Raw genomic sequence first — 14,884 nt, 5'->3', positions numbered from 1 at the left:
TATTTTCTACATCTGGGCCAAATTTCATCAAAATCCGTTGATCCGTTCTGGGGATACCTTCAAACAAACATCCATTCATCAATTCATCCATCTAAACATTCACATTTATAATATTTAGTATGTAACACATCAACAAATACGTATATTTGTTACACGTATATAGGTATATGTTATATAAAATATTGTAACACATAGACACACAACTCGGAGGCTATACTGCGAAGCAAGAACACAAGCCAAGTCCCTAGAATAATGTGCTCGTAGAGGTGGATACGCTGTAGCCAGTCGCGTAGGAGCTTTCGTAGCGGCCGGTCGCTATGTACTACGAAGAGACTACGCTCATAGGCGACCGATGTTGCTTATTACGTTCAATACAAAAGCTCTTTTAGATATTTAATTCTTGCTTAGTATTTTATAACGTGGTTCTAAAGTGTAACTTTGTGCAGTTTGCTTGTTGTTTAAAATAAATTAAAATAAAGTTTACTAATTCATAAGAAGTTGCAGTGGAATTATAAACGTCCAGATGAAAAGGATTTGTCATCTGTTTGTATTATTTCTTTGTCTCCTCGATGGTAAGCTTACGATTATGTGTCATTTAATCATTTTTTGAAGTACATTAAGATAATTTATTAACATAACAGTTTTTATGTGTAGAAATTTTAGTAGAATAAAGATAATCTGTCCTAGATTCGGTTCTTGAACAGAAAAAATATATATGTTTTCAAATAGTCCTAACTTCCTATCAAAGTAAGGTTTTTTATAAGTATTTTAATATGTTCGGCACCGTTTATGTCAATCAAAATTTAATATCCCTTTTACTAATTAAGTTTTACTTTGCAAATTTTATGTAATATAAATATTTATTTTATTTTTGTATTGATGTTATCACCAGCAGATGTTAATTAAAGTTAAATATAGCCTATGTAATTAAAATACAGTATTTCATGTGAAATATATAAATAAAAAATAAGTCGGTTCAGTTGTTTGTAACACACATATTATCAGCCGCCGGTTGTGAGCGAGCTCATTGTCGGCCTCGGAGGAGCGAAACTCGCAATGCATAACCAATGGTCAGCAATTTTACGTCCAGCGTAATAGCTTAGCGCCGGGCAGTGAAAAACAATTATGAAGTATACACTTCTTTTCCACTAGCACGACTCACAGCGCGTTTTATTCATTTAGTCGCGGTCTCGTTATCTGACATTGTACAAACATTTGTCATAGAAACAACAATCCTTAACGAAATTTGAGGTAAAATAATTTCTAACAGCAATGGTTAAACCAGGCACTTCAGTCTTCTTCGTATCACTTAATCAACTTGCAGGAATGTTAATATCCAACCCTCACGTTCTTCAACAAGGTTTATACGAGTATATAATATATTTCCCTGTAATCATTTTACAAACATGTATTTCAGTAATTTCAGTTATCACAAGGTTATGCAACCATTCTGTTATATATGTTATATAGTACTAATATTTTAAATGCGAAAGTTTAGAATTAGATGGATGGATGTTTGTTAGAAGGTATCTCCAGGACGGTTTGACGGATCTTTTATAAATTTGGCACAGAAGTAGAATATAATCTGGAAGAACACATAGTCTACTTTTTAAGTTTTTTTAATGCCGCGTGGGCAGAGTCGCGGGTGACAGCTAGTACATAAATAAACATAATTCGTTACATGAAATTTTAATATGAAAATAAATATGACAAATACGATTTTAAAACACTTTTTATGCTTTAAAATACAAAACCGGAATTTCACCAGTAACCAGCTCCGGTGTATTGTTCGAAAACTCATGTGTAAATTCCCATTGTATTCACGATTTCGCACCAGTTTTATCCAATTAAAAACGGAAATGTTAAAAAAAATCCGCGAACTGCAAACCCTGGAGTGATTTAAGTGCACATGAATGTACGAATTATTCCCTCTATACATATAATGACACAGTTTACTTTAGATTTAGTTTTTATTAGTTCAATTACACTATCATCATCATCATCAGCTCACTATACGTCCCCACCAAGGGGCTCGGAGCCTACCCCAAGTTAGGGGTGAATGACAAATTACACTATGCTAGGCTATAAATGTAATTTATAATAGTAGAGCGTTAAGAGAAATGATAACCTACAAATAGAATGTTGAGAATTGAGTATAATCTTTAAAAAAAAAACTTGTAGTCATAAAAAATCAAAAATACTGTTTCCTGTTCGTATATTAAACTTAAAAAATATTTGATTTCTTTGTGGAGTAAAACATAAAACGACAGACACAATTCTCACACAAACCACAAATCTCAGTAACGTACCTGCGACAAGTACACGTATTACCTGAAATATAACCAAATATAAATTCTACAAGTTCCGAGCTCATAATATTCTGAGTCGAGGAATCTACTTTTCTGTTGAACATTTGTGGGACGTCGCGAAACCTGTCAGTCCCTGAGACGTTTTCGACGCTCAGAGAAGGTTTTATATTTTAAGCCATGTGAATCGGAGAGTACTTTTACGTGGTTTAAATATTTTTTTTTATTATAATATTTTTTTATTATAATAGAAAGAGATTTATATTTTTGGTTAAAAGCTTATGCTTACTGTACTCCAACTGAAAATATCTACTAAAATTACATAAAGTAAGTTTGTTTGACTTTCAAAGTTCCTACATAAAATTAATACTTTATTAAGATCTAGAAAGCCATCTGACATTATTTCCTTGACATTCCGGAATGGAACAAGAATCGAATGCCACCTCAGTTGTTAAAATTGGTTCATTCTAAACAGCTGCAGGCGGTCACAATAAAACTAACAAACTTACTCACATAAAAACATACACACGCGTAAACATGGGCGTGTATGTTGGTAAACAATTTTAATAAAATTAAGCCTCGTATAAGTTTAGGTCATGAGCGGAGCGTCTCAGATGTATATGTAGGTTAAGCCCACTTTGGAGATGCTCAGGTTTGTGCTCTATACTCGTAGAACAATTAATTACACATACAAATTTATAAGAAAATAAATTATAGTACAATTTGTTTATTACAACAATAAGTACTTGCAGTAAAGTTAATTATTGCTTAAAGTTGAAAAATAAATTCAATTTCTAACATAAAATAATATAACATTAGGTGTAAATGGTATCAGAGAACAGTTCCGTGGCTCAGCTCAGGTGAAATGTGGTTTATTTCGGATGCATTCACATTTCACGCTCGGTGAAGTCACAGTAATTGCAATTTCAGTGCGCGGACTTTACATTGATGAATAGTTGCCGAACTCCCCGACAGGTGGCGCTGACTCGACACTTGTGCAAATCAAACATCGTTCCAACTTATAATGTAATCTAAGTTTACCAATGCTCACCTTGCAAATTTTAGAGAGGTGAATAAGTTAAAAATTTATATGTACAAGCATAAAACCTTCCATAAACGCACAAGTGTATTTTATTATATATTTATTCGGCTTGTTTTGCTAAAATAAGTTTTGTTTCAATGCTATGTATGTAGGTAAATAATTCATATTTTATGAATACAAAAAATGCAACAAATGCATTGAATATGCATCGGTAGTTTTTAGTAAAAGTATTTTGGCGAAGCTTTTAGAATAAGCTCTTAGGTTAATAATACACACAATTGACATCATAACAAGACATTTCAACTTTCAGTTCCGCTCACTTCATGTTCTTATTTTTTTGGCTTTCGACCAAAAGCTCGCGTCTCGACTGCGAGGGCGAGGGGTAAAAAATATGGTTAAAAGCGGTGCCGTGTTTTGCCAAATGCACGAGTAAATCGAGATGAAATGTATGCGAAACTGAGGAAAAAATATCATGATTTTTTTGGGGTCCATCTCACTGAAAGAGTTAACGATGTTTTGCAGCAAACAGCTTTAGCTTTGTAATATATAGGAATCTTTAATTATGCAAAGGTACCCCGCAGATTTACGCGGGATAATTAAGCTCGGAAACCGCTTCAGCAAATCCTGTTTGTGTGCAAATTGGATCGTGCAAATATGCTTTGTGTTTTGATTCATAACATATAATTAAAACATTGTTTAATCGAAATTCAAATGCTTTATCTGCTCGACATATTCTAATTAAATTTAATTGGTTTATTGGAAACTAATTACAACAAAAAGTTTCATAATTACAATGGCGTTTACGGAACAAAATTGAGGACATTTTACTCGTAACTTTATAATTAATTAGAGAAAACAGAAACCTTTCAAAATAAACATCTTATCATCATCATTTAGACAACAGTTTAAAACAGTCGCCGTAAATAAATGTAACAAAAAGAAAACAAAGCAAAAAAAGTAATGAACGTCCTGCGGAAGGACAAAATATTTTAACGCAGAACCCGCGTTTTTTAAGTTAATATAACTAGGTAGGTCTGAATTAACATACGAGATGTACACACATACGCGTACACAAAGCGTGGACTTTATTAAACGAAGTAGCGCCGGGAAATGTTCAACTGCGACGTAGATTTGAGTAGAACTCAGTAGCTCTCAGTATCTCGCGACTACTGATACCAAACACACGTGTTTTTGACAATTGACAAAACAAATGACTCAATATCATTTTCATTGTAAAGTTATTATCCGAATGACTAGTTTAAATACATTTTAAAGTACCTAGTAAAATATGTTGCTCGTTTGCCTCCTTCTCTTATAAAAAAAGTTATCAAGTTTCTATGATAAATCTGAACTCATGAGAGGAATTGGACTGATTTTTGTGTTTCAATGTTTTCTGGATGGTAATTATATTTTTACTTTACTTGTTAAGTTAACATTTCACAAAAGGCTTAGAAATAGAGAGAATCTGTTTTTTCTGACAATTTATTTTTATTTATCTGAATGTTTATTTTACATCTGATTAAGTAGTACAATACTCACTCAGAAACATGCGCGCAAACGAATACAGAACTAACTTGACGGTGTTTAATTAAAGGGCGCCGGCGAAAGGAAATAAGAATAAACCGAGTTGACATAACTCTGAAAGCGGTGTCACTCGAGCGCAGAAATTTAAATGTCATCGAGCGGAAGTAATAGAGCTAGAGTTTGTTCGCAATATTTTGAAGAATACACTCATATAATACTGACGAATGTATCAAATAGTGACATACTCAAATGATTCTTCCTACCTAACCTAAACCTACAAACATATTAAATAAGTAGTCACACTGACACACACACGTCAACTTTAAATTATGTTCTCCGGGTTACTTTCCCCGCTTGCTGGCGCGCGCGTCGCATTCATGCCTTTGACGTTGCTCAACGAGCCTTTTTATTTCATTTGGGATTAATTACAATCAATTTTGTTCTTATTTTCATTACTTCAAATACACTTATTCGGGTATAAAGGTTAAAGTAACATGCATTTATAAAATTTTCAAAAATACAGTTTTTTTAGTAATAGTAAATGACATTTATTCAGTACATCCAAGCGGATTAAAAAAAACTTAGTAGCCTATGTGTTCTTCCAGACTGTGTTTTAAACCTATGATAAATTTTATCGAGATCCGTTGAGCCGTTCTGGAGATACCTTCAAACAAACACCCATCCATCCTCCATCCATCCATCTAAACATTCGCATTTATAATTTTAGTAAGAAGTAAGTTTACAGAAATTGACATATTATATATGTTCAAAATATCAATCACGAGCAAATCTAAAAAAACATTTCAGAATGCAGAAATAAAAACTCACTAATTCTAATTTATTCAAGTTACCCTTAAATGTTTATGACACCTTATATTATTTGTGTGTTTTTGTGTTCCAACATTGAGTCCCACAATTGATTATCTTGCAGTTGAATACCTTTCAATTCTGTATAGAAAACTGCATTGTAAAAGTTGCTTGCCTTCACTTAGACCTTACTTGACAATATTTATTCGCAACTTGCAACAAACAGCCTTTGTAAATTCCATTACGAGCTCCGCTAAAAGGAAAACAACGTTGCTTGTAAATTATTGTACTTTCGGGAAAAATTATTCTTATGACATTTTCTTTCGCTAAAACACCTTTTAGTTATTCTGTTGAAAATGTTTTGTAATAGTGTTTATGAGAGAAAAAAAATTGTTACTACGTTACAAAAATACTAATTCACTCCCGGGGATTCGCTTGTAGTTAATGAAAAACAAATAAAAAAACTAAGTTAGATTCGTATAATAAACACGTTTACGATAAAAATTGTTAAAATAAATATATATAATGCAGCCTTTATTGATAGTCATCATCAGCTCACTATACGTTCAAACTAAGAGGCTTTGCTCCTACCCAAAGTTAAGGGTGACTAGGCCATAGTCAACGCTGGCCCAGTGCGGGTTGGTTGACTTCACAGATGGCAGGTTGCATCACGATGTTTTCCTTTTCCGTAAGAACGTCAGATTAATGTACATATGTAAATCGAAAAACGCATTGATACATGGCATGGCATTAATTCGAACACAAGACCTGCAGTTTGCAAGTCAAGTGCTTAACCCCTGAGCCACCGACGCCCTTAGACATTACGTTTTATCAAATATACAACCAATAAATTACAAAACATTTATTCACCCCCATCTTTACCCAAATTTTTAAGAGGCTACTCTGTAATACGGAGGTAAATTTTAAAACAAAGAAACATTCGTGGGATAAAAATAACCAATTACGCTTAAGTGAGAGGGTGAAAAGGGGACTCAGGGGTTGCTCTTCCCCCATTTAATACCGTTTTTATCTTTTTTATAACGTCTTCAGGCTTTTCTCCCTCAGCACAGCACCCTAGAGGAGTAAAATATTGAATTTGAAATTACCTTGATTTTTATTTGAATTTATATCGTGAATCAAATATTACACTATCTGTGGAGTACGATTTCAACCGCATACACAAAAACGTCAGCAACAAACACCTTTTTTTCATTCTTGCTTGTGCAAATTCCTGACAACAAAACAATAGACAACGTAAGAATGGCATAGAATCAACTACGAGACTTATTTAACCAGTGATAAAAATATTACTTTCAATAAAAATACACAAAATTTTTACTTGACAATAAGTGCACATCTCGCCGTATCTTGCGGGAGCTCGGCTCCGTCTTTTTGTCGGCGGTTCGTCGCTCGCTAACTGAATTGTTGGGAAACTTGTACCCGTCGCGCCGTAAATTCTGTCTAAGGCCAAACTTCCCAACTCCTGACTTCGGCGAGTGAATGTTTTATCGTAAAAAAGCTTTATGTCCCGGTACAGGTGAATTTATTTTGAATCTTGCCAGAGTTTTTTTTCGTGTTCTTTATTCCACGTTGAAATTGGTCCGTTTCACTGCCTAATGAAATTTTCTGCTGCTTGCTTTAAATTGACCCGATTGTGTAACATGTTTTTTGTTTATTATGTTTCGGGCAAAGGTAACGGTAATAAATGAAATGTTATTTCTACACTAGATTTTTCCCGCGACGTTGTCCGCGCAGAATTAAATAAAAAACAGTAAGTAATCTATGTGTTCTTCCAGACTGTGTTCTATATCTCTGCCAAATTTCATCGCATTTATAATATTAGTAATATTCTACATTTTCCTCAGTGTTCTCATTAAATACGTGCCGCTTTTCTCAGTTTTTATCTAAGTCTTTTTCCATTAATAGCTTTGCAATAGACGTTTCCAAGAGATGTCTTATCTCGAATCCTTTGCAAATAAACGTAAAGGTGTCCTCGAGACTCTTCACTGAGGGATAGGATGAAGGAAGATTTCGATTTGCGGATTTCTGAAGCGGAACTTTTACGTTGCAAGAATTTAATTAAAGATTCGTCGGGAAAAGGCCGTCGTAATTAAAAATGTGCTTCATTCGACGGATATTTCACTAAAAAATTCATGGAATAAAAGTCACGATGGAAATGTTAAAATAATTTTATCGTATATTGTACCACAAATGTAAAATTCGAGAAATAACAGGAACAGAACTAATTTCTGAAATCAGGCGATGTATTATGTGAACATTTTAATATCTTTTCCTGTGATTTCGGTTTTATTCGTCAAATTTAAAAAGTTACTTATAGGGTTTTTATTAATTACAGACGAGCTGTGGCCCGAGTCAACGTCTGAATATTAAAAAAAAACTAAATTAGTAGTTTATGTGTCTTTCCAGGCGATGTAGACCATCTATACAAAATTACAGCCCGATCCATGCAGCCGTTCTGGAGATATCTTCATAATCATCTCTCCATCCATCTGAATTTTCACATTTTTAATATTAGTAAGATTAGATGACATTAACCGCATCTTAATTTTAACCCCCGTATCAAGAACATGAGCACTTTAAATCTTTTTTTTTCGGTTTCAAAATTAAATAGTCAAATAAAAAGCTGAGTTATTATGAAATTTATTATTATTGTGGTTCCTTAAGATAACGTTATTACGCGAACAATTAATTTAAAAGCCACGAAAGAGAAAAGCCTCCAGAGGTTGTAAACCTTTTATAAATCACGTCCAAGAGAAAATCTATAATTCTAGTTTATTTTGTTGTCTGTTCATATTCCGTTATTTTATTTGTTATTTAAAATCTGAGTTCAGCAATGATTTTTTACTTTAAGAAGATAGAAATAAAAAAGGTTGCCGATAAAAAACGTTGTCAATGTTGTAATAAGTTTCAAAATAGATTCAATAATTTTTATGGTTTGAATTGGAACTAACATTACAATTATTTATCTCTGAAATGTTATTTTTAATCTTCTTGCAACAAAATAACAAGTAACGTGGTGGAACACTATGATTATTGATTGCTTCCAAGAGAATGTTCCATATCTCATTAAAGTACAAACTTCTGGCTTCCTTCAGTTACCAGTTCATAGCCCGCCGCCATACCACTAGAGGTTATTAAATATTAAGCGGTAACTAAGTAATATGTTGCTTTATATTTCGGATATATATTACACTATTATACTGAACTGTATTAGAGAACTTATAGATTAATAAAATCACTTTAGAAAATACGTTTATGGAATTCACAAAGAATGAAAAGAAAAAATAGAAAAACTACGCATTCTTTTAAAGGTATTTCCTTCCCAAGAAATTGTCGTGTCTTTAAACTCCAGTGGGATAGAGATGGAGCATTTAATGTGACAGTAACCTCTTGCAAGATATTGCAAAATGTTTTACCTTAAGATCAAACCTCCAGAGACTCTGACAGAAGTAAAGTTACCTACATTTGTACTGAGTACCTTTTAGTATCAACAATATGTAAAATCAACTTTGACTATTTTATACTTTTATTTGAAAATACGAGCATTATTAGATCAACAGATAGTATCAAGTTTTCTTATATTCATATTATTACTGAAAATTCATATTATTTACTTAGGAGTATATCGGAAAAAAGTATTAAGTTTTATTCGCTCCACTATCTTGATGTACATAAAACATGTTCATAAAGCCTTAAGCCTTTAGTCTTCGTCTTATGAAATAGTTCTTCATATGTGGTTTGATATCGCCGCCTGAGAAGCCTTACACAGCCTTACGCTTACGAAGAATGAAAGTAATAAAATGTAGTAAATGTTCAGACTATTTACATATCTTTATGATGAAATCTTTCTACGCACATCTAATATGGCGGCGCGTATTACTTTTTACGGTTCATACCTGACTCGGCTTTATACGTGATAAGTTTTAACTTCATGATTATGATTTCAGACATGATATTAGTACGAGTTTATGTATAAACGTTGTTCTATCCTCTTTATTTTATTTTATATTTTACACTTAATTGTTTAACATATTTTAATATTTTTCATACAGCGGCTGTCATCTGTGATCATTACTTTGATTTTCAGTTTTTTGCCAATTTTATGATATTAAAATTTGATGCTGTAGAAACAGAAACAATGAGCTACGTGATGCGTTGTTTAGGTATGTAGGTGTAATAAAAGATTCAATAATAAGGCGGCACGGAGTTAGCTGCGCAGGAGGGTGCGAGGTGGACGTCAAGTGGGCCGCCATAAAGTGTGTTTGCTTATGTATGTGCAGGCGGTGTGTGGTCGCTGCGCAACCTGTCTATCTCGGTGCCGCGCGCGGTGCTGTCGGGCGAGGGCCGCGCTGCGCTGCTGCGCTGCTCCTACGACCTCGAAGGCGCAGCGCTCTACTCCATCCGCTGGTACCGCGCTGAGGACGAGTTCTACAGATACGTGCCGCGCGAGATGCCGCCCACCATGGTCTTCCCCCTACCAGGTGCCTCCGTCGATGTAAGAAACTCTTTTACTGATTTTTTAAGAAGCAGAAAAATTCAGTCTCAATTTTAAGTTATACAAACCAGGTTATGTTCCAAATAAAATCGATAAATTGTTAGTCAATGAACAAGTTGGTATAAATATGAACGCAACCGCACGTGCGGTTAATTAATACTCATGCTTGTTTTATAATTAAGTATTTCAACAAAAAGCTATAATCTAACCATTGTACCACTGAAATAGTTATCAATACTTATTCTTACTTAACGGTATTAATGAGTAATAATTTTCACTTATTCAAGTCTTTTTATGTCAGGAACACAGAGAGTGAGCACCCGTAAAATTTATTCAATTTCTTTGATTCTTTCGGATCAATTGCATTTTGCCGTGGAGTTGTTTGTGTCATTATTGCAATGTATCTACGCCAGTTGGCGCAGTCGGACCATCAGCAGGTGCGCATCGTGAACATGAACCGCCGGCTGAGCGGTGACTACCAATGCGAGGTTTCCGCAGACGCACCGCTTTTCCACACCGACATACGCTCCGCACCGCTCACTGTCGTCGGTACGTAGTGACGGACGACAGTCCTTTGTAACCTTTCACAGATAGCTTCGAACAGTCGAAACGGCAGCTTCAAGCAGTCACCGTGCTACCGGGAGCATATCCGCCTGTACAAAATGCACCACACCGGCAAACAAAAGTTGCTGCAGTCCTCTGATTGGAGATGTCAGGATAGCGTGTATAATTTTAAAGCTAGTTACACGAAGCTATAAGCTATATGTGATTTTTGTTTTAAAATTAACCTCATATATCCCGAGTTTTAGGGAAAGCGCGATTGCTTACCGTTAACTAAATTAGTAATATGCCATGTACTCAGACCCACCGTTCCGCGCGCCGCGGCTGCTGGTGTCGCGGCTGAGCTACGCGCGCAACGACCTGCTGCAAGCCAACTGCTCTGTGGACGAAGCCTACCCCGCACCCAATATCACTTGGACCATCGACGGTCACAAGGTATACCTAACTCTACCTTTATGGAACTCCGGGGGAGAATACATCTCAATGTTCAAAATTGGATTTTTATCATATGCTGTATATATACATTCTAGTGTAAGAAGTTCTACTCTAACAATCTAAAATCAAAGTGTGTTTTCGATATGATAATTCATTTTTCATTGATTATAAAAGTAAGTACACAACAGAATGCGCACACATTGATCTACTTGCTCGAGTGCAAATTCGCTTCAGTTGTTTTATAGCAATTTGAATGCAACTCGGCGCGAATAAAAGGTACTGCTCTCTCCAGATAGCCGAGACAATCTCGTGGCAGTCGCCGGAGCAGGATTTCAAGGAGCGCGGCGCGTTCAGTCAGCTGGAAGTGAGCATCGTCGAGAGTCTGCAGTATAGAGGAGGGCAGGCGGGGTACGCGGGGCATACGGGGGACGGGGAACACTTCGCCCACCGCACTGACTCTGAACCCGACAAGCGGGAAATCCTCAGGTGGGCTTTTGATTGGCTTCTATATCTTTTCTTTTTACACCGAAATATCGTTCGGTTTAAAAAAACTAGACCGATTTAGAAGCCGTAATAGATATTTCTGATCTTCGAGCGCAGGTACACGCTGTCGGCGCCGATTAGCGGGCAGTTCGCGCTGGGCTGCGTGGCCACCATCTACGACGTGTACGCGCGCGGCAGCGAACAGGCGCACATCAGGGAGGACAGCCCGCGCCCCGCCTCCGTCACCGGGGAGGACTCCTCGGGTAACATTTCTTCTGAAGAGTGTGCGTGATGAGAGATAATTTTAGTCCTCCTCCACTACCCAGCCTTTTCGTACAAGGGAAGGATGGGCAAGGTGTGGCTTTGGCGGGTGAGGGGAATCATTTAAAAGGGAAATATCTTCTTTCTGTGCGTACCTTCCTCTGCTAATTAAAGGGAGGCACCGCATCTACAAATGTCAAGTTAGTGCGTACCATCAAAAAGATTAACAATAGTTGTTCTGCCCGCAGGTATCCAGACGCTGCATAGCATCGTGCTGATATGCGTTTGCGCGTGTGGGGCGATTCTAAGAGGGTTATGACCCCCTGCGCTCTCGCCCGCCGTGCGCCCGCGTCGGCTCGCCCCCTAAAGCGCTCAAACTGAATGTTGTGATAGATAATAATAGTTGGTGGTGTCATGACGCGCTCCCAGCGCAGCGGTCGCAGTGCACTCGGTATATATAAGCATATGTGTCAATTCCGAGTTAAGCTTGACTCGCAGGTCGCAGGCCGCAGGTCGCGAGGCGTCGCGTCATCTACTCGTTTAAGATACAGTTATTAAATGTTGCAGATTGCTATATGTAAATAAAGACGTGAGTTATCAATACCTCTTGATTATTTGCCCCATAAACATATAATTTATCATTGATTTCTTTTTTTAACTGATAACAGCTAATAATATGTTACGCGTCTAAGATCTACACGCCTAAGATCACCATAGCTCGATTACCTAAAAGATAAGGTGAGAATGTTGTGAATGTTTGTATAGTCCACTAAATGACTCTCCTATTCAAAGACCCTTCTTTCATTTTATCAGATGTCTGAGCTCTATCAGTAATTAATCACGTCCTTACTTCATTACGTAGTTTTAGTTTGTGCGGAACATCGAGCCTTTCCCCGGTTTTATTATTCTTGAGAACAGTATCCAATTATAAAGAAATGCTTGACCGCACATTATTTCAAATTGAATACTTCAAAGTTACAGGAGCTTAGAATAAATTCCGAGAATAAGAATTGCCCAAGTTTGATATTTGAGTTGCGCCACCAATATTTATTGGTAAGATGTAATTTACTGCAAAGTTTATACATTTTATTGAAATGGAGAATAATTTCAGGCCTGCGATAGCGAAGAAGAGAGGAGATATTGAATATCATTGAACTAATGAAGCCTAATATTTCTAGATTCCTTAAAATTTAAATGGAATTACAGAAACCAATATTACTTGAGTAATTTTCAGATAATAAAAATTATGTTTTTGCTTAAGTCAGGGAAAGAAAATAAGTATTAGAGCAATAATCAAATGTAACTGAGTATAAATAGTTCTCCACTAGACAATAAATCAGTTTTATTGGTTTTAGGGGACTCGAACAGTTTGATAAAGTCCTTAATGGCTGACCACTAACTACCTCCCAGCGGTCGCCGGCGGCGAGCGGAGATCTCACTAAATATGCTAATGACTAATCTACGGCTTCATAGAATAACAATTATTTCAATTCGTTAAAATGTGTTCTAACATCAAACGTTTATATTAATGTCCAATTAATTTGTCATTAATGAATAGATTTCAATACAAAATTATTACTACAATTTCTATCTGCAAACAAATCAAACCAGACTTTGATTTATGAAAAGCACATTTCATTACCAAATGTGAAGTGTAATCAATACGATCGTACATTTAAAATATATTCAATTGAAATCGACGTATAACTAAAGAAAGTTTGAAATTACACTGCATAGTTAATGAATGACAATTATATGGTAATTAACAGTAGTAGATGACAGCAACAACAACACCTGTTGCACAAATGGACCGGCAGTCGACACGGTGCAACACCACGACAACACAGAAGACACGCGTGTGGGAAGCCTAATTTTAGTCCTCTTTTCCTTCCTCCCTTTACTCGTAAGGAAAGGATGGGACTGAGAAGTGAATTTAAAAGAACAGGGGATGAGTAAGAAGGGATAATATCCTCTTTCTGTACATCGCCTCCTCCGTCGATTAAAGGTAGGCAACCCATGTGCAGTTGCGGATGATTATGGGTAGCGGTCGTTTCGCCATTGCGGTGGCCGCTTGCTCGTTTGCTACCTTACAATAAAAAAATGTTCTCAAGCAATTGAATAAAGTTGCTCCTAAAGATGAAAGTTTGTGCAATAGTCTAGGGAACAGTCTGATAGCTTCCAGAACCATTCCGATAGTTTTCCAGGTTAATATGATGTAGTGTAAAGATTCCATTGGGAAATTTCCACGTCGTTTAGCAGCAAATATAAAGTAAATAGCGTTGCGTCCCGCGGGCGCAGCGCTTCACAAAGCGTTATAGAGCACGCAGCATTACCTTCAACTCTCACTCGACTTACGCTAGATGTAGGACGTACTTTAAACCTTTATTGGCAAATTTATCTCCATTACTTGAAAACACGGCACAAAAGAAAGTGTTACGTGAAATCGACTGTTATATAAAAGTTATTCTGTCTTTTGTAGCAGAAATAATAAGATTCTGATAATCTTAGGAATAATGAAGATACGGTTGAAAGCAGAAAAACTTAAAATAAAAGCCAAGATAACGGTGATATCTAGTAGATAAAAACCAAATTTATTTAAAACCACATTTTTTCGTTAGATCTTTATGTTCATGATAAACATAGAGTGTTATAAATAACATGTCTTCCTTGTTTATCTTTGTGTTGACTCACTATCCACTTAGTGACTTAAACAAAAGACTATTCGATGCCTTTTCGTTAAGATACAAAGTTCAAGTCAAAGTTGGTGACAAGGCGCGGGGTGGCGACAAAAAGTTTGTCAGTTCCTTTGTGTCGGAGCAGAGAAAAGTTTCATCGGTTTGTCGGCGACTGTGGCACTAGTGTTGGACGTGATATTACAAAAGATTCCGGTCAATGATTTCATTATTATTCTTCTTTTGTTCGACTTCGGAGCAAAGAATAAGGAATATT

General features: G+C 36.1%; 1 protein-coding gene across 2 annotated transcripts; it reads left to right on the top strand.

Annotated features, from left to right (window-relative positions):
- Positions 1-509: 509 nt before the first annotated feature.
- On the top strand, positions 510-12,546 carry LOC106711282. 2 transcript variants are annotated; one of them, XM_014503579.2, is made up of 7 exons: positions 510-572; positions 9,981-10,195; positions 10,609-10,744; positions 11,058-11,191; positions 11,484-11,677; positions 11,792-11,937; positions 12,184-12,546. In XM_014503579.2, the coding sequence occupies exons 1-7, from the start codon at positions 524-526 to the stop codon at positions 12,252-12,254; spliced, it is 945 nt and encodes a 314-aa protein (XP_014359065.2). In that variant the 5' UTR covers positions 510-523; the 3' UTR covers positions 12,255-12,546. The 2 variants fall into 2 exon arrangements, with proteins under 2 accessions (XP_014359065.2, XP_014359066.2); XM_014503580.2 differs by lacking the exon at positions 510-572 and adding an exon at positions 4,724-4,748.
- Positions 12,547-14,884: the final 2,338 nt, after the last annotated feature.

This window comes from Papilio machaon, chromosome 23 (assembly GCF_912999745.1).
Source record: "Papilio machaon chromosome 23, ilPapMach1.1, whole genome shotgun sequence".
Classification (NCBI taxonomy): domain Eukaryota; kingdom Metazoa; phylum Arthropoda; class Insecta; order Lepidoptera; family Papilionidae; genus Papilio; species Papilio machaon.
This window is presented reverse-complemented; position numbering and strand designations above follow the sequence as displayed.